Raw genomic sequence first — 21,299 nt, 5'->3', positions numbered from 1 at the left:
TATATAGCATAATAAATAAAATAAAAAAAATACGAAGAAAATTAAGAATTCATTTCTATTATTATTTTTCTTTTTTTTCCCCTTTTTTCATTGTTCTGTAATTTTTCCCTTGTTTTCTCTGCATTTTGAACTATACTGAAATTGACTATCGACTCTTCGTGTGACGAAAGGGGCACCACACGTGAAAGTTCATCGACGAGGGTCATGAAACTTTTTGGGTCTATCTAACCATTTATGTTATTAATTTTAATCTATCTTTATTACTTTATGAGTTATTAAACATCGAAATGGGTCTGGGACTTTATAAACACCCTGTATTTATGTGTGTGTGGTATGTAGTAGACAGTCAGTTAACAGCTAAAGCTTTCAGAATGTTTAGCTATTTTGCCAATAATTTAATAGTTTTACTACAAAAAGGATGGAAAAAAATCATTTAAATTTTTGTTTTATTTGCAAGTAATGGAGTTGGTGAGCAAAATAACTTTAAATCAATTTTACAAAGTAGAGAATAATACATTAAAACAAAGACCAGTAGAAGAAGTTTTCCTATAATGTGTAATATGTTGGCAGCCTTGTTTATATTGCAAAGATATATATTCTTCTTCTGTTTTTGCAAAGAATGGAGTATTGTCATCCCTTCCTTTTGTTCTGCAAGCAGTTGGAGCCTGGGTAGCATCTTACGTGGCTGACAAACTAAGGAAGTCTGACAAGTTATCTATAACAGCTATCAGAAAAATAATCAACTCTATAGGTAATTTCGAAATTTCTCAATTTTATCAATTAACCATACAACCGAATTGCAAAACTATATTGCAAATTATAACCAAATTCAAACCGAATTTCATAAATTTATGCCCTTTGCTTACGGTGTGCCATGTTGTACCATTCAACGCGGTCCACGTGTTGCACCAGCCATTAGCGAAAGGTTAATACAGGTTGAGCCAGTCAAACCTGCATTTTTGAAATGACTGTAAAAAATAAACGGATGGATATTTCAAACTTTTATTGTTACTATCTTAATCTACATTAAAAAGAATCTAAGAAACAACATTTACTGTTTAAAAATAACGCCAGTGAGATGGTGTCCTACCCGATCGAGACATTCTTGTAGGCGATTTCTGAACAGGGGTGAAAGCGAGACGAAAAAGAGGAAAGGCTGGTAGTAAAACCATTTCAGTTATAGCTAGTTTTGGGGAGGAGTTCACTTATTCTTTTTTTAANATACGCTGGGGAATTCTCTTGCACTGCCACCCCTTCTGCTTCTCGTTTCACCAATTGCTTCAAAGTTTTTCACCCATAATTTGATTGAATTAACAGAAGGCAATGGCCAATTTCGATTCACTTGAAAATTCGTCCGGAAACGACGGCTGCATAACTGCCACTTTGGTAAAACGCTTTCACATCAGCGAACGAACGTTGTTGTTTAGATCACTGCGCTCCATGGCGACTGAAATACTACTTAGATGTGGGGGACACAATGGCTCGCTCTGCCCACTTTCACGGCTCTCCCGCCATTTTCAAAAATGCAGGTTTGACTGGCTCACCCTGTATTAGGAAGAAGTACCTTGCTTAGATGCATAACATCTTACCATTATAGAATTTCTGTTATTTAAGGAAATTACATTAATTGTGTTGGTGTCAGTTATAATATAAATATTTTTTAATCCTTTCTGGAACAGCAAATTTCGATTGAAATTTTTTTTCAGGCATCATCCGCGAGCTAGCACTTTTTAAGACATGACAAGTTTTGAAACCTCTGATGATATTAAGATACAACCTACAATTTATAATTTCTTTAAACCTTCGGTTGCGTCTATGAAATTATTCAAAACAAAAATGCTAATGAAATAGAAATGGCATTTTTTTCATTAGAAAATACAATATTTCTAATACAAATTTATTGAAAAAATTGTGAAAAGGACAAGCTTTTATAAAATATTTCCGTAGTATTTCCTATCACGCTTTTCAAATCAAAATTCTTGAATGAAGAAATATGCTTCTTTAATAACCATTCCAAAATTTTTAGCAGTTAGTACATTTTTAGCAGAGTTTTTTTTCTGAAGTATACCACAAATTCGTCTTATTTAAATTATTTTCAATTTATGTATATATATAAATATGTTACTTTGAATGACCGAAATAGGTGATTGTTGACTTCCACCGGTGAATGTTGACAATCACATATTCGCTTTGGTTAATGTCTGAAATATATAATGGGTTTAGTTAAGTGCCACTGCCCGGTATACATTTACCCGGTATGCTTTACATCAATGTTTTTTTTGGTCAAGTGCCACTGCTTAGTATTCATTTAATCGGTACTCCAAACACTGATGTTTATCCTAATCTATTCTCAGCAGATATCAAAATATCGAATAAATATAATAATGTCAACAAATAAATTAATAGCAAATCGGGTATAACAAATGTTTTAGACATTCACCAAAGCGCCTATGTGCTTGTTGACATTCACAAGTGAAATTCGATATTCACTTGGTTTCGATCAGTCATGGTAACATATACACCGAAAACTATTTCGAAACCAGAGTAGATATTGGAAAAGAACTGCAAATCAAACTGTCAGACATGAAACCTAATTTAAGATTATTAATAGTAAAGCGATAAAAATGTTCATTTCTCTAATTAAATATAGTCTTTTATTGGTGAAAACATTCACTATTATCTTAGTCGACTTTATTTCAACCGTTGCGTGTTCCGTCGCTCAAAAAAATTGGGAACTGCTGGTTTAAAGAATAGTGGTTGTTAAATGTTTATAGGCAATTTAGTTTTACATATCTAGTGATTTGTAACATTTGTTGAATTAGTTTCGCCAGACTTGCTACACTGAAAAAAATGGGTAAAATAATTAAAAATAAAAGAATTGCGCCCACCACTTCATAGAAATATTCAAATATATTCATTAATGGTCAGATGGACAATATTGTTAAGTAGTGATAAAGGTTTTTAGAAATTCTGCTGTTTAGGTATACAGCACATTTAGTCAATTTCCCTGGGAAACAAATTTTTTGTTACATTTATACAAGTAATTGATGTTACCTAATTAGTGTGCGACTATTTATAAGCTCAATTTAGTTTCGTTCGTAAAGCTAAAATTTTTTTCTTTCTAATTCATATTTTTTGCTAATTTTTTGAATGTACAAGTGTGTACAGAACGTATAGGTTTGTATGTATGCATACTTGTCTGATCCTTTCAAAATAACCCATAGGACAAAAAAATGCGATCTTAAAGTTTCGCAGCATAAACGGAATAGCATTATCATCTTTTTCCTGCCACTCCCTACGTAGCAGAGAGGTGGGACGCTTAATATCTGAACATCTGAGTCAGATCAGATATCTTAATATCTGAGCTTTAAAAAACAATCCTGATTCGGAATATGCACAGTTCAAATTAATTAAAGGATATTCATGTTGTAGGTTGATCTTGCACCTGCAGAAAAAAATAGAATAATTGGTGCAATATCGACAGACGCAATAGGCTATAACAGATAATAATGACATTTGTTTTGAGGAGAAAATTGCATTTTACATAACATTTGGGTAAAAAAAAGGAAGAAAACACAATTTGTGCGTATGAGGAAAACAAATGAAAAAGATGTTTCCTTAAAAGAAAATCGTTTTTAGTTGGGGTATGATTTTCCCGGATTGCCAGTAACGTTAAACACCTTTGATGCGTCGATTCAATGAAGCTATCATTGAGGAGCTATTAATCATGTCCGGAGAACTCGCTGGCCAATCTATTAGTATGATTCCTTCCTCCAAAAGGAAGTCATTCACCAAGTTAATACATTCTGGCCTGTAATTGTCGTCCATTAACATGAAGTCATTTCCAGTTGTTGCATTGTAAGAGGTTACAATAAGTGTCAGGATCTTATCCTGATATCGGCGACCGGTCAGAGCTCCATTTCGAATGATGTTGAGATTGGCGCATCCATTATTGAAGATGTTAGAATAGACCATCACTCCCCCACCATCAAATCTTTTACTTTCCTGCACGAACGCAGAATTGTTTCTGTGCCTCGTTCCTTCCACTTGAAAATACCCCTAATATCAGGATGAACTCGTCAGAGAAAAGAATATTGCGCTATTCATTTCTCCTCCAACTCACATGCTCTGTTGCTATCTTCTTGCGGGAGCGACGGTTTCTTGGTGTTAACGTGACACACACCATTGGTCGGCGAGCATACAGACCTACAGCACGAAGGTGGTTTCGGACAGTTTGTGTCGAATCTGTGGAGCCAGTAGCCGAGTGAAGATGTTGTTGAAGAAAAGTGGCATTCATTTTCAGATGTCTCAGAGCCATTAGCGTTAAATAACGGTCTTCATTGGGCGTTGATGCACGTCTACGCTCTTGCCCTAATCTTCGGCCTGTATTTCCAGTCTCCAAGAAGCGGTTCCAGATACTGGAAATCAAACCTTGCGAAACTCCAAAGACCTTTGCTATTTCAGCTTGTGGTGTTTGACCTCCTCTGACCGACCAACAACTATTTAAGCTTCTGATTCGGTTAAACGACTTCGTTGATGCATCGCACTCATCGAAACAACGCGCTTACTGTGTGTTGATCATTCTTTTCCGCTTAGTCTTACTTTAAGTTAAAAGCCAAATCAAATTCGTTGCAGCTAAAGCGTCGTCTTCGAAGTCCAACTCAATTTGCAAACTACTAAGTTCGAAAATAGGAAAAATTTGCATTTGTGACTCTCTTCCATTTTAAGGAACAAATGAAATTGCTTATACCGTTACGTCATACAAGACTTACAATATCTTTTAACTGTATTGGGCAGTGTATTATTAAATTGGATAAAAACTCTAGCTTGTAGAGACAAAATGACTGTAGAAAAGATGGAAATATACAAGCTGCAATAAGGAAAACTTAGTTTAACTATACAGGCTGGAGGGAAACAAACTTAAATAAGATAATCAAAGAAGAGAGATGAGAAACATATGTATGCTCATTTCTGTTCCTTTATTTTAATGTTTGCTTTAATCATACGTCGCAAAAAACATACCATACCTTCAATTGAATAGGTACAGAAATCTGCTAACCCTAGGGACATCTAACTATAAAAGGTTAAAAGCATAGTAAGAAAATCTGAGATGAATTGAAAAATAATTTTCAAACAATGTGTTCAAAAGTCTATACAAGATTTTTTTATATAATTAGTTTTTCATATTTATATTGAGTAGAAAATACCTGTTATTTAATTAATTTGTTCATTAATTTCAGGTGCATTTGGTCCCGCTGTTTGCCTAATTGGCGTAACAGTATCTGGGTGCCAACCTGAACTTATCGTCACTTTATTATGTATAGCAATGGCAGTAAATGGCTGTTGTTATGCTGGATATAATGTAACGCATGTTGACATGTGTCCTGAACTTGCTGGTAAGTTGAATATCCTTACAACCGTTTAATAATAAATTTTAAACGTAATTAACTGAAAAAATTATTTTCAGTTATCTGAAAGAGAAAAGGAGACAAATTCAGTTGGATGGACTGGTCTCAGTTTCATTTGTTTAATTTTTTCGCCAAGTGCACTATTTTGAAGGGTTGCCTGTTATAATAAAAAAAAAAACATAATTAATTTAGAAAAATATAAACATTATTGAGTTTACTCGTCTTTTAAATGACTCGAGGTTGAGGCAGGAAATAATACCCCTCGATATCCGATTCATTTAAGAGCAACTGATTTCGGACATGTTGAAAGTAAAAGGGAAAAGGAGAAAATCTGGCAACAAAACCTTTTTTTCTTTATAGTTAATTTTCGTGAGGGGAGTAAAATAAGGTTTAATTACATACCTGCCAACTTTAACGCAATTCGCGCAATATTCTATTTTAAAGTGATAGTAAAATGTATGCTTTCTATACATCCCTTGCATTTATAAACTTAATTTGTAACCTTATTTAACTACCACTATTTTTTAAAAAATTAAGTATATATTTATTACATTCAATGTCAAACATGCCAACTCTTCCGAATTTTCCAAAAAATTTTATTTTCATATTTAAAGTGGTAGTAAGTATATACTATTTTTCCTTTTATAAACTTAATTTTTAGATGATTTTGATCACCACTATTCTTACAAAAATTAAGCACGTATATTAATATGCGTTACTATCATGGTTGTTAACTTAAGTTTGCTCATATACAGCGTATTTGTTTGGTTAAAATTGAAGTTTTAATTCCATTTTAATACCACTGGGAAAAATGATAATGGAAGGGATTAAAAGTTGGCAGGTATGCAATGTGCTCCGTTTAAGATTTTGCAAAATAAAACATGTGTAGCTGCCTAAAATTGCAATTTAAATTCCATTTTACTACCACTGGGGAAAAACGTCCTATACAGGATAAAAAGTTGGCAGGTATGTATTTAATGTAATTATTATTAACTGAAAATGTCTTCTTGTGATGGCTAAGCATATAAATGATTAAAAAGTTTATATAAAAAGTGGCTAGATATCTCCTTTTAGTGATAAGTCAACGACATTTTAATAAAATTACTAAATAATTTGGAAAGCTTAGTTCTCAATTGTTTGCCACTCTATAAAATACTTTTCAAAAAGCGTAGTTGACAGCCTAGTTTAAGAAATACGCAGCACTTTGAAGTGATGGGAGGCACGATTTATATAAAAAGAAAACGGCAGCTGGTATTTTGTTTAAAGGAAGCTCCTAGTGTCAAGCCTCCACACGGTTTTTCATAAGTAGTCCGCGCAGACTGTTTAAAAAGTTAACCGGTCGTGCGCAGGAACTCAAATTCTATTTTAAAAGTACTTGAGAGAAATTTATCACATATATTTGAGAATTGAAGTGGTATACAAGTAAATAAGACAAATCAATCGCATTCTTAAATTAAACAAATTTTTAGACATATATTTGCTACCACTTTCTTATTTTTACAAGATTTTCTATTAAAGGGCTTTTTCGTAAACTGGTTTACCTTCATAGTGGTCTGATCGGACTGCCTATAAAAAACCGTGTGGAGGCTTTCTGTTGCAGGAGGCGTTGGTCAAGCTCCACATTTACAAAAAAAACCCAACTAGCTCCGCTTTGCAAAAATATATTTTTCAGTTATATTGGATAATCACAATCATCTTCTAAGGCGAAGAACGAAGTTCAATGCTTGCCAATTGAAGAAAAAAAAAAGTGATAGTGGATAATTTCAATTCTTTTTAGTTACGTATTCTTCATTTAAGAAAATTTTTCCCTCAATACAAATAAATTTTGAAACATTTACTAGCTAACTTTTACGAATTTGGCGTAAAATTTTATTATAATATTTAAAGTGGTAGTAAAATGTATGCTTTCTACATATTCCTTACATTTATAATGATTTTGTCCACCCCTATTTTTAAAAAAAATAAGCATATATATAATATGTGATACCATTAGTGTTTGGTTTTTTCACTCGAATTAAATGATTATGTTAAAGCCCTTAAGTGGGCTGTACACTCAGATAACAAACTGATGTAAGTAGCTCTAGGTTTTAAAGCTTTTTCAAGATACATCTTATGATTATACCTGAATTATAATTTAAATTCCATTTTACTACGACTTGGAAAATTTATCTATGAGAGCATTAGATATTGGCATGTGCAACCGATTTAAGCTAATTTATTTAGTGTCCCTAGCCCGAAGGACTATCTATACCTCCATCGAAAAATTTTTTACCATAAGGGAGGAAAAGGGGTTAGATGTTAACGCAAGCGTGAGATATATAAATGAAAGCAGGTGTTAGCAAGTTGCATTTTATCTAATAATTTGAATTTTTGATACGAAGTGGTAGAAAAATTACTGATTTTGAAATATATTAAACTAAAATAACTTAAATTTTGTACCACTAAAATATATGTTTTTTTAAAAAACGGATCAAGTTGGCATCACTGAGAAACACCATATGAAATGCAATTTTATCCTGTAGTCAAAATAATAATGAGTAGTCGTAATTATCAGCCGCGCATTTAATTTGCCATGTATTTATTAAAACTTTTGTACAAAGCGGAGCAGTTGACATCCCTGCAGTTGTTATATACTATTCCACATTAAGTTATAGTTGTTAATATTACTAAAATGTATTTGATGAACGTAAATATCTTGTATATCCGAGGCAAATTTGAAGAATAAAATGTTTGCATTAACAGCATGCATTGGATTTTTAATAATCGGAATTTACACTAACTACTTCTATAAAATATGCATTTAAACTATTTACTGGAGTAAATTATTCTTAACCTTTTCGTTATGAGCGTCGTATTGAGCAGGCATCCTCAGTCATGCCATTTCCTCAGCTTTCTACAAAAATTTTAATAAATTGGTAGTAAATTAAATAGCAAAACTTGTAGATTAAGAAAAATTGCGCCTTCGTTTTCTAAGTGCTACCACGATATAACTGCAATGAAGTTGCATTTGATATGCCAGTTTGAATTTTAGCTATACTAATAACTTAAATTTCGATACCACTAGGAAATATGTTTTTACAAAGCGGAGCAAATTGGCAATGCGATAACCTGTGTTTGCAAACGACGTTCTTAGCCTGTATACACGCGATTGTGACCCATTGTGAAATATTTCAGCAAAAATATGAATTACATACCTGCTAACTCTTCCGGATTTTCCGGAAGATTTTATTTTCATATTTAAAGTGGTAGTAAATATATACCATTTTTTTCTTTTATAAACATAATTTTTAAATGATATTGATCACCACTATTCTTACAAAAACTAAGCACATATATTAATATGCGTTACAATCATGGTTGTCAACTTAAGTTTTCTCAAATACAACGAATTTGTTGACTTAAAATTGAAGTTTTAATTTCATTTTAGTACCTTTGGGAAAAATGATAATGTAAGGGATTAAAAGTTGGCAGGTATGGAATTAGAAATACGTTATTCATCAAAATGTACTCAAACTAAAATTCATTTTAGGAACATTATATGCCATAACCAATACAATAGCGAATTCTGCTGGTTTCCTAGGACCCATGGTTGTGGGTATTTTCACAAAAAATGGTGTAAGTAGCATTTCCATATCCTAAATTCATATTTGAGACACTATAATTAGATAAAATTGTCAGAAGTTGAGAAGTTATTATTTAGAATCGACATCACTGAAGGACATTTTTATTTTTATGATACTTGGGATTTCCTAACTGTTTATAGATATTTTCTCTTTGCTAATTTCAGATATGTATGACTGGGATACCTGCAAGTGACGTAGTGGGTATCTCGTTAAAACGTGATAATTCTTTGCGTTAGTAACTGTTCCTTCCATTCTATTTAGAGTAAGCCAAGCCCGCCCAGCATCAATTCTCTTAGATGACACATTCTATATTATTATACAAAGACTTTTTACAAAGACAGGCATGAAATCATGTAGAGCATAAACAAACTAATTATACATCTAAGCAGGCAGGTACACTAAACAAGAATATATCACGGCACCAATAAAATACGTGAACAAAAAATAAGAATTAGTTAAATGAAAGACATAGAAGAGAAAGAGTTATTTTTCAACAAATTCGAAGTGTGATACGTCACTGTATTTAATTAATTTTACGTTAATTAACATTCTAACAGTTTTGCTTGGATTCAATCAGCTGACGTCATATGTCACATGTTTGGGTATTTCTGGCCTTCTTCATCTTGAAGTACAAGTATTCCATTGATTTCTCTGTACAAGCTACAATTTTTGAAGCTACGATATTTAGCTATGATGTTAAAATACATAAGATTGAGCGACGCGTTTGAAAAATGAACACTATAAATAACTTACAGGTGCAAGAATTTGACTACAAATGTGATATTTATTTAGTGCAAACATCATTTTAAATGAAGAAATTGGTCACAAAAGTAAATTTTTTTTAACAAACGTACCTTTTTCTGGACGGATTCAGTTTTTTGACTGATAACGTCATCCTGAAAACATAGTCCCAAATGTTTAGTCAGGACAAACTTTTAATCATACAATTTTTTGTGAATTGTATATATAGTTCGTTCACCAGGAGTTGGCACTTGGCTCCGCCTTCATCACATGCTATCGGATGATACTATTTCGCTATTTTTGGGAGAAGGATGTGAACAAGGCTGCTATTTGGCGATCGTATGACAAAATTATTTATTTCGCAATCTTCATGTGCATATTTTGAACATGTGCATTTTATTTCATAAACTTGTTGATATTTCTCTCTCTTTATTGAATAATTTGTTCTTCTTGAGATATTTTGCTGGGAAGAAGTTTTTAAATATAAATTAGCAAGAATAACGAAAGGTATAATGGCTGATGATAAAGCGAAGTAAGTGACTGAAAAAGAATATACTGTTCGTGTTTGGCCATCACTTTCTACATTAGAAAACCTCCACACGGTTTCTTATAAGTAGTCAGCGCAGACTATTTAAAAAGTGAACAGTTTGAGCACATGAAATCAAATTCTATTTTAAAAGTGGCTGAGAGGAATTTGTCATACATATTTGAGAATTGAATCTGTGGTGGTAGACAAACTAATCATATTCAAAAATTAAACAAATTTTTAGACATATATTTACTACCACTTTTTAATTTTTACTAGATTTTTTATTAAAGGGCTCTTTTGTAAACTGGTTTGCCTTCATAGTGGTCTGATTGGACTGCCTATAAAAAAACCGTGTGGAGGCTTTGCGCGCTTCAGAGGTTATCTCGATTTCAAGCGGGGAAATGTTTTTCCCCTTACTACCCCGCGCTGAAATGAACTCTGCGTCCGAGGAGGTGGAGTCAAGTGCCAACTCCCGGTGAACGAACTATACTTTACCCGATGCAGCGAGCAAAATCTGGGCCTTCCCACATTCATAGAGGCTCCTTCTACGAAGCTTGTAATTAGCACCGGTCAGTTAGGCCGAGAGTTCAGCGTGTCTGACTGTGAAGCCAATGGTTGCGGACTTGAATTTTGCTCAGGGCATCGATGTTCGTCTCTGTGTGTTGTTTTCTGCTGTGTGAATGTGGCTCATCCTATGAATGTTGCTCTTCTCCGTGACTTAGGTTCACAGGCGCCCACCGGGTAATGGTAAATGAACAACACTTCTGACATCTGCCAAGGTAAAGAACCAGAGTTCAGTGACTGACATAAAAAATAAATATGTAACTGGATATAATCCACTCGGTTAGCCCTTTGAACCCCGACTTTAAAAAATTATTTAAACTGATTTAAATACAGTCAAACCTCGACATCTCAAACTTGAAGGGAGAGGAGAAATAATTCGAGATACTGAAAATTTGAATTATCGAAAATCGTATGTTATCGATGGTAGAATAAAGAAAAATGCACTTAACATACCTTATTTACTATTCCATATTTATTCTAAAAACACTTTTTACACTTTCATTTTAAAAAAAGATTCAATTGTTGTTTGCTTTAGAGATGTGTAAGGAAGTTTGTCTTTAACACTTTCTAAGTGGACTATAGCTTTAAATGTCTCCTCTGACTCATTTGGCTGCCTCTCAATAAATCTCCTTACAGTGTCCACTGCTGAAAGTGCTTGTTTGTGAGTAACATTGGGTCATCCTCTTCTTCTGATAGTTCACAAGAAGCGTTCGTTTGAGCGATGATATCATTGTCATTCCACTGAACACACACTGTTACTGCATCATCTACGTTTACAAAGTCATGAAATTCCATGACATCAAGTTTCACGAGTCCGGTCAATCTGTCCCAATCTTTTTCGGTGTAGTTTTCAGCAGAATTAACGATATTGATTGTTTGACTACTTTCATCTTCTAATCTTTAATGAATCCAGCCTTCGTGAAGCCATTCATTATCGTAGAGAAAGACACATCATTCCATGGCACTGACGTCTTTATGTCCATTTTTTAAAAAAACGTTTATCATTATGAGAATTGGTTTTCTATTCTTAAATTTTTTTTGTTTGGAATAGTTTTTTATTTTCAGAAGAAAAATCTACACTGTTTATGGAGAAAAAAATTCAAGTTATCGAGGGATTTGAAAAAAAAAAATCGTGAAATCAAGTTTTTTTTAACATTAAGTGTATAGGAAATTTGAAAGGAATTTTTTTTTCTTCGAGATATCGAAAAATTCGTGAAATCGAGGTTCGAGTTAGCGAGGTTCGACTGTATTAAATCATATGATGTATAAAATACACTACTTTTATTTAACAATTATCTATTTTAAAATATACATCGAAAAGTATAGGGTCAAGGAAGATCTAGGAAATTACTAACCAATTTATTTAGATAGAATTTATATTGCGATTCTATTTTTAATAGAATTGATATTGCGATTCTCGAATTAATATTCTGACTATAAATTATTTTCTTTTTTTTCCAGTCAACTCTTTCAAATTGGAATAATGTGTTTTACTCAGCAGTCGGAGTCTATGTTTTCTGTGGAGCAATGTTTGCGCTATTTGGATCTGCAGATTTGCAACAATGGAATACTACCACAGATGAAGCAAAGTGCAAGGCGAAGAAGCACGTTGTAATTGTGAAAACCCATCTATGATTTTAAAGGATGATATGCAATCATTGCATATTTTGAAACATGTGTAGGAAATGTGGTAATCTAATGATAAGCCAAATTTTCTAATGGCGCAGGAATGCGGTGATAAATATTTTCGGCGATAAACATCACGATTTCAATGCAAACTATGAAACGCACCTTGATATTCTGTTGATAACTAGCGGGTACTGTAAACGAATTAGGACCTTCTCTCGGAACAATGCTAAAGAACAGTTTGCTGTTAAAACATCACCTTCGAATCACAGATTAATAAATATTCCCTTTTTTATTCAACGCATCATCCACACACTCGTCTACAGTTACCCAATTAACCCTTTAGTGGGCTATTTCTTTCTTGTAAAGGTAAATAATTTTCTGAATTAAAATTCATATAAGAATATTAATTGATATAAGAAAAGAAAAACTCATTTAACTTATAAAAAAAAAATTTAAATTTTAATGCCATTTTTTTGGGTGGTAAGTATATATTCACCACGACCTATAAGGGTAAACTAAGGAACACTTAAGCTTCGCTTGCCTTTTAAAAAATTATATTAATTTCAAAATTCGTAATTTTAGATAAATGACAGTGTCAACATATTTGTTACTAATGGCAAATTATGTAAGAAAATTGTAGAGAACTTACATAATATTGTTTAGTCTAGGAGGTTCAAATAACAAGTAGTAAGAAGACCAAGTGAAGGAACAGCTCTTACCAGTGAATGAACACCCAGTAAAGGAACACTTAATTTTGGTTATTTTTTAATGCTCTTTATGAATTTATAAGCCATACAAATATTTAAAAACAAGCCTATTCTTGAAATTATAACATATAAATACTTGGAAAATGTTAACTTTTTTTTGTAATCATGAATTGAAAATTAAAGTGTCAACATATTAACACATACTGTTCATTCACTGGGAAATCTATGCCCAGTAAAGGAACATGCCTGTTCCCTCACTGGTTAGAAGTTGTTTTTCGTATTTTTAACATACTTTTGATGCGGAACATCACTAAAGGTACAAGAAAATTAAAGTTTATCTTTTATTTTCATTAACTTAGAAAAAAACCCAGTAAAGGAACACTTGTTCCTTCACTGGTTTTTCATCGTTTGGTGATCCAGTGAATAAACACCCCCTTATCTCAGTACTTGATTATGCTATGGTGCTTTAAAAAAAATAAAACGTAACTTCAATAACTATATTTTGAATTCTCTTTTTCACAGTGAGAAAAATAATACTATTACATGCAATTAATTCCACTTCAAACATATAAATACAAAAACTCCCTTATAATTTTTTCAAAGAAATAAGGTGTTGCAGAGATAATAAATTCAAAAATTTTTCCAGAGAAGTCTATTTGACCAGGTAATCCAGAATATTGATAGATGACTTCCTATTGTTTGGCAGTAAGCTATTGTTACCAATCAATCTAAAGAAAAACTTTCAAATTCTTATTTTTAATCAATATATATGAAATGTTCCTTCACTGGGTGGTTTACCCTAGGAACATATTGACTTTTATTTTTCTTTATTTATAAAATAAATTTTATAAATGCTACAAACTTCTGAAGGAATTATGCATTTTATAGCTTTTATACGTTTTCTTATACTAAAAAATGGTTGCCAATTTTACGCTAACCTACTTCAAGGAAGCTGAACTTATTAACAAATGAAACCTAAATTAAAAGTGGTAGAAAAGTTAACATGGACTTGACAAGTATACTTACCACGGCTTTAGAAAGGGTTAATATAAATAACTGAATTTTGAGCGGGGATTCCCCTTTTTTTTGGAAGGGGGGGGGAGAAATATTGTGTCGAGAATTAGGACTTAGCACCTGCATATTCAAAGTAACTAATAAATTTACGAAGAGATAGTAATAACACATTTATTCTCGGTTGTATGGTTGAAATAAGACAAAAAGTCTATTAAACCCACACAAAAAAATTATTAACTTCAACAATACTCAGCTCTTGTAGAACAATAGGTAAACATTTAACCAGAAAATGTTCTGGCCAGATTCTAAATATCTTCAGACTACCGTAATATTAAATCTCTGTTAGTATTTTATTTTATATTTTAAAAACGTCATTAAACAGCCTACAAAATTTTCAGTTTACGGTTACCAATGTGTATCTTCGTAATTTTGAACCCTATCCAGAAGACAAGGGAGCTCCTAGATTAAGTAGTTGGCGAAATTTGTCCTCGTGGAGGACTTTTCGGTGGAACTAACACGCATTTGCATTACATGGAGATAAAAGTTATGAAAAACTCCAACGGTTAGCCTGACGGCAATGGGCACTCTATCCCATGAGACGTCTACCAATGACAATATTTTACGTCAGCACTGTGATTGGGGCGAGTCGAGTGCGGAATTCGAATCAACTAGTTATTGCCGGGACTCAAAGCTAGTTCGCTTCACCTCATTGCATGGCAAGCGTACTATCTCCTGAACCTCCAATGCTGAATCCTTGGTGGGAATCAAATCCTCTCCTCTATTCAAGTTCTCGAGACCAGATTATACTCCGTTGGCATTAATCCAAGTTGAATCATTCCAATCGAAAGCCGGTTTTCCATTCTTCCGGTACTTTAACTAGACTTTCCTGCATGCGTGACGGGTACTTGCAAAGAAAACTNCGACCAATGATTGCTGCTGAAAATGTCACATGGCAAATGTCACATGAGGTGGCTCAACATATAGTGGCTCAACAACATTCTTCCGGTACTTTAACTAGACTTTCCTGCATGCGTGACGGGTACTTGCAAAGAAAACTGGAAGAAAAATAGATCCTCCGACAGGCCAAGAGCCTTGACCAAATAATCTGTAAAACTCTCTGGTGAGCATCAAGAAGAACTAAACGCTCACAATTAGCAGTTTGACCAGAGTTTTCAGCTAATAAAATGATAATGCGCTCAGACGGTATTTGAACTCACTCTCATAACTCTGACTCGAAAAAACAAACAAACATAAAATACTCTTTTTGAAAACAAGTAAACGAAATGTATTTGTTTTTACTCACATAGTTTTCCCTCCAACTAGATCCTCATTGTCAAATTAGGAGCAGAATTAAAAAATTTTAAAAAAATTGTCTAATACTAGTCCAGCTGCTTCCTTTTCTTTTGCAGGTTTAAGAAGTCAGAAAATGAATCGTATAACTATCACTGATATTGTTTTTAAGATAAAAGTACCTTTGTCCGGTATTACTTACAATGACATTTTTTTCTAATTTATATGAAATTCATTGTCACTTTCAAGCCCAAAAATTATTAGTGAAAATTGAATAACTATAATAATATAAAATATACTACAAAGTGGGGTAAACTCAAACAATCGAAATGTTTTTTAACATATTTTATCCTTGGTAATAATATTTCATTTTGGATTTCAAAGTTCTGAAATCGAGAATAAATTCTCGTTATTTTATCTCTTTCGGGAGAAACACTGCCATCTTTTTCCAATTCCAAAAGAAAGATGCTACAATCGATTTCTATGGGGAGGTAGGTGAGGGTTGAAGAATAAACGCTGCACGTTTGTTTTGTAATCTCTCGCCCGGTCAATATCTTCAAATGTCTTGGCAAGATTTACTTCATAATTTTTACTGTATATATGGCAATTGTAAATATGTTCTTTACTCTGCAGGGTGTCTCAGGATTATTGGAGCAAATTTTAAGGGGCGGTAGGACACATCATGATGATTAAGATGTGTCTAGAAACCCATGGTCGAAAACGACCGCTAGGTGTTGTTGTTCACAAGAACACTGGAGGGAAGAAACTTGCATAGCAGCAGTCTCCTGTAGAGGAGTTAGCACTATTTTATGAAGACATAGTTGGCAGATATGCACATGAAGCGCGGATCGATAGAGGGAAATGCATAAGCAGCCGAAAGAGTTTCCATCAGCTTGATAGATTGATGGCAGCTCAAATGACTGCGACAATTGGGTACATGCACTTGACGAAGAAGCAAAACTTGGATACTCACATTAACCTATGACGCCAGTCCCCAGCTGATAGTTATAAGCAAAATAACTTCGATGCACAATTAGTTTGTTTATATTCTACATAGCTTCGTGTCTGTCTTGGTGTTGAATAAGAGATAAATGGTGAAAGAATATAGATTATGCCACTTAAGAGAATTGATACTTGATGGGCTTGGCTTATTCGAAACAGAATAGAAAGGATATTTGCTAACGTTTTAACAACCAATGTCGACCGAGATACCCACACTACGTCACTTGCAGGTGTCCCATTAAGGTCTGTTTTCTCCAATGCTCTTCTATACAGCACCACCTAGCGGTGAACGAAGACTTTCCAAACTGTGACATGCCGTGCAAATATGAATTCTTGTGATTCTTCTTGCCCTCTACTTCCCCTTAAAGTTTATCCCAATAATCTTGAGACACCATACATATTGATATTTAATACTACTAATGTAAATTTTGTATAACTGTTATTGTCTCACCTATATATAATATTAAATTTGCTTCATAGTCTCAGTTTCTGTTATTATTATTTTTTTGNTTCCATCACTAAAAGAAATTTGTCAATAGAAAATTGGCAGCATTGTAAACATAGTAGGATTCACTCGTGTTACTATTTTAATCAAAGAATGTCCAAAATCGTTTACGTTTTTCATGCCAAATTTTCTTTTGTTTTCGAAGATTTTCTATTAGCTAGAAATTTCAAAATTTTGTTTTCAGGAGTTTTTTTTTCGCTAAATCGAATGCAATGAAAATTATCATGTTACTTCAGAAAAGTGTTGTCAGGTCAGATGTATTTTATTTTATAACCGTCGTTTAACAGCCGACCCAATTTTGGGTTTACGACTATTGATGTTCAACAACATTGGTAATCTTGTAATTTTAAACCCAATCCAGAAGATAAAGGAACTCCTGGATCTAGCATTAAGAGAAATTTGTCGTCATGGAGGACTTCAAGTGGCTGTAAAATGTCAGGTGAAATAGACAATTCAATATGGGGCTGTTTTGGCTGAGTAATACATATAAAATATTTGGTTTATATAGCAATTATATTATTTATGTATAATGCATAGGGTCAAAATTGGTTGAAAAGCATACATGCCAACTCTTCAGGATTTTTCAGAAGATTTTATTTTCATATTTAAAGTGGTAGCAATACTCAGGTTATTCCAATTAACTTTTTGAGTTATAATGATAATTATAAATGAGTTTGACCACCACTACATATAAATAATTACAATAAATATTTCAAAGCATAATAATCCTTGCTCAAGCGAATTACAACGGGATCAAAATATAAATATATTTTTGAGTCAGATTGTTTTTTGTTTTACAACCACTCTGAAAATCCATTCTCGGAAAGAGTGAAAGTTGGCAGGTATGGAAAAGTGATTGTAAAATATCGAGTGAAATAGACAGTTCTGTATAGTGCCGATATATGCTGAATAACGGATATAAAATATTAGGTTAATATAACAATTCCACATAGATCCAATGTCGGCCATTGTTGAGTCAAGATTCATGAATACTGGTACAATGAGGGCTCAAGTTATTTTGCTGCAATAGGAGTATTGGCTTGGTTTGGCATAAACTTCACTGTTGACGTGAACAAACATCACCAGTGAACAGTACACGTCACCAGTGAACCAACCAGTCAGAAACTAGCGTAGACTGTGAGAAGCATTAAACCAAAGTATCAAATCTATTTAATCAACATTTCTTAAAATTTGTTTTAACTATTGTTTTATAGTATTAAAAATTATTATTATCATTTTTTCAAGTATTTAAAAAAACACTTTAAATACTTGAAAAGTTCCCACTAAAATAAAAATAAAATTGATTAAATACTTTTTTAAACTAACTTCAATTTGATCAAAAATCAAAGTGGTGTCATAATTAATAAACTGAACCTTACCGTTCAGTAGAAGTTTAGTACCGTTTAGCTCTATCAAAAAGTCCTTAACGAAGACAAATTTACTTAATACTTGATACCGGAGCTTCCTTGTCTTCCGTATTGGGCTCAAAATTACATGGCTACGGAAACCACTGACCAATGGTATTCCTGAACTCAAAATTGTTTCTGTTCTTCAACGACGATTATGAAATAAAATAAAATCTTAATGGATCGAGGATGTGATCTCAAATGTGCTAATTAAATAGTGCAGACAACATTTCAAGTTGCAAAATCAGACACGAAATATATTTTCTTTGTATAAACATACCTTTTTTATTATGCATTCGGAATTTTGATCCCTAAAATATAGGGGCTAGTGCATATGACTATCAACAGTTGTAGGTTTAAGGTCAGTAAACATGCAGATTAAAGTGACAAAATGTTAAGTTGAATGCTTTCACACCAATTTCAAACATTTCGTATATTTAATTAACACGTTGAATGTCATGGGGTCACCGGTGAAACCAAGATTATTAGAAACACATAATTCGAGTAAATTTTTATTGCTTATAATTTTTTAAATATTATTATCGATACTAAAATGGTTTGCAGAAATGAATGCAATATAGAACACACAAAAATAGTTTCATTTATATACACAGAGATGCCAACTTGATCCGGACAGAGAACAAATATTTTCAAGTTGTAGTTTATTAATTGTGATTCTTGGCTTAATAAATTCAATTGAGTAGATTTTTATCAACCACTATTTCTAAATAGGCTTATATAATTCGCCACTTTTTTAAGACATGTCATGCTAAATCTTTTAAACAACTAGCAAAATCTGTCTAATATTTGCAAATTTAGTTCGTAGTTATTTGCCGTTCGGCCAGACGGGCAAGCCATGTAAAATTAACGTGGCATTCAACGCGCTAAAGCTACAGTTATTTTATTATTATTATTTTTTTTGAAGAAGACCTCGCTAACAAGTACTGCCTGACCACCCTGAATAACTTTTGATCTCATGATGGAATTTTAATGCTCTAGGACATGTTATTGTATTGAGAAAGAGACTTCAATCATGCTAATTATTTAGTGCAGACGATATTTTAAGTTACGAAATCAGACACAAAAACGTTTTTTTTTCAATAAATCAATTTATTTTTCGATGAATTCAGATTTCTGACCTTCAAAATATAGGGGATAGCCGTAATGAGGAAAATATATTTCCCATAGTTTAATCAGAAGATTGATCCAATGTTTGGACCACTTAATGCGAATTTTAATTTTTGTCATATCTTGGTTGGATAGTTCCTTAGAAATCTAAATTTAATGTATTATTATCATTATTTTTTTTTTAGAATTCATTTTCTTAGAAAGATTCATCCGATTTTGCTCAAATTTTGCCATATAAAATTATTATTATAAAAATTAAATAATTATAATAAAAATTATTATAATAAAAATTATTATAAAAATAATTTGCCATATAAAATTATATAATTACATTCCTTAAAATGGTGAAAAAAATCTGTATACCTTATAATTCAATTTGTTTCGGCTATTGTTAAATAAAATAATAAATATTTAAAAAAAGTTATTTTTTAATGACATTATATTAGAAGAAACGAATTTTATAACTGTGTGCAAAGATTTAATAACTAGCTTAATTCATTTTAAGTCATTTTCCCATCACAACATATCAGAAATTCAAAGTATCCTATGAAATGCAACTTTATTGCACTTATTTCGTGGAATTTATAACAAATTAAAATGCCTACTGGATCCAAATTCCAAAATGTCACTAAAAAATAAAAATTATATCCATCTTACTTTCATTAAGTCAATAATTACCCATGCGTTCCCTTGCTTGATGCAATATTTGTAAAACACAAACGAAAAAAAAAAACTCAACGTATTCCAAAACAAATTACTTAGAAAAATAAGTGGTGTCCCCTATTTTATCAGAAATAAGGACATACACGGAAATTTTAAATTAAATACTCTCTCAGATATATTAATGACACTCTATCTTTTCATAGAAAAAGCTAAAATTAGACCCCTAGCATATAGACAACCCCTCCCCCATAATTCTAATCCCACTTCACGCATTCCTCCTTTGTATGTCTAAGAAATCAGTTAATCTGTCAATCAGTTTCCCTGCAGTGCACTGCTATTTGAATTATGCTCTAAAAACTACCCTTAACTAACTCCTTTTACTAATGATGCTATTTTATCTAACAACTTTAATTGAACTATTACTATATATTAAGATTATTTTGACACTCTTATTAATATTTATAACGTTACTGGTGACTAGTCGATTTACATTTAATACGGGGGATATGCATCTGGAAAAAATTAAAAAAAGTGGTAGTAATATTAATGAGTTTCGTTTATTATTATGATTGTTTCTGCCAGAATATTTTTTCTCTAAGTAAATAAATGAAGATCCGAATGTGGAGGATATGAAATTTTAATTTGATAGTGAAAACTAATATTAAGAAATTTTCAGCTTCTTTGCAACAAAATTGATACCAGTTATTATTTTTCTCTAGGTGCGTAAGAATCCTGTAATATATACTACCTTTCATTTAATAAGCGCTGCGATTAAGGCAACTTATTTCTAATTCATGATCATTGTATCCTTTTGTTTTTATAATCATCATGGGTGAAAGTGAGATGGAAAAAGAAGAGAGACTGGTAGAAAAAACCATTTCGGTTTTTACTTGTTTTCGGGTGTAGTTAATCTATTCTTTTTATTAAACTATTAATCAATTTCTACACTTCCTCCGGAACGAAGCAGTTTTATATATATGTCATAATTGTAAAAAAATCGTGGTAGTTACAAAAATTATTGTTTCTCGTAAAAGAAAACATACCAGAATGAAATATCTTTCGTGCCAGTTTTTGCTCTTTTCCGTTTTGG

General features: G+C 32.4%; 2 protein-coding genes across 2 annotated transcripts in view; both read left to right on the top strand.

Moving 5' to 3' along the window:
- The window catches only part of LOC122271692 (putative inorganic phosphate cotransporter), a 17,406-nt gene extending 16,656 nt beyond the window's left edge, over positions 1-750 (top strand). Inside the window, exon 6 of the mRNA XM_043053823.2 lies at positions 619-750. The gene's annotated coding sequence lies outside the window, so the exon portion shown is untranslated. The remainder of the gene's footprint in view (positions 1-618) is intronic.
- A 4,576-nt stretch (positions 751-5,326) lies between these two features.
- On the top strand, positions 5,327-12,500 carry LOC107447563 (putative inorganic phosphate cotransporter). Its single transcript, XM_043053824.2, has 3 exons — positions 5,327-5,396; positions 8,938-9,023; positions 12,327-12,500. The coding sequence occupies exons 1-3, from the start codon at positions 5,327-5,329 to the stop codon at positions 12,498-12,500; spliced, it is 330 nt and encodes a 109-aa protein (XP_042909758.2).
- The last annotated feature ends 8,799 nt before the right edge of the window (positions 12,501-21,299 follow it).

This window comes from Parasteatoda tepidariorum, chromosome 6 (genome assembly GCF_043381705.1).
Source record: "Parasteatoda tepidariorum isolate YZ-2023 chromosome 6, CAS_Ptep_4.0, whole genome shotgun sequence".
NCBI classification, from domain to species: Eukaryota; Metazoa; Arthropoda; class Arachnida; order Araneae; family Theridiidae; genus Parasteatoda; species Parasteatoda tepidariorum.
This window is presented reverse-complemented; position numbering and strand designations above follow the sequence as displayed.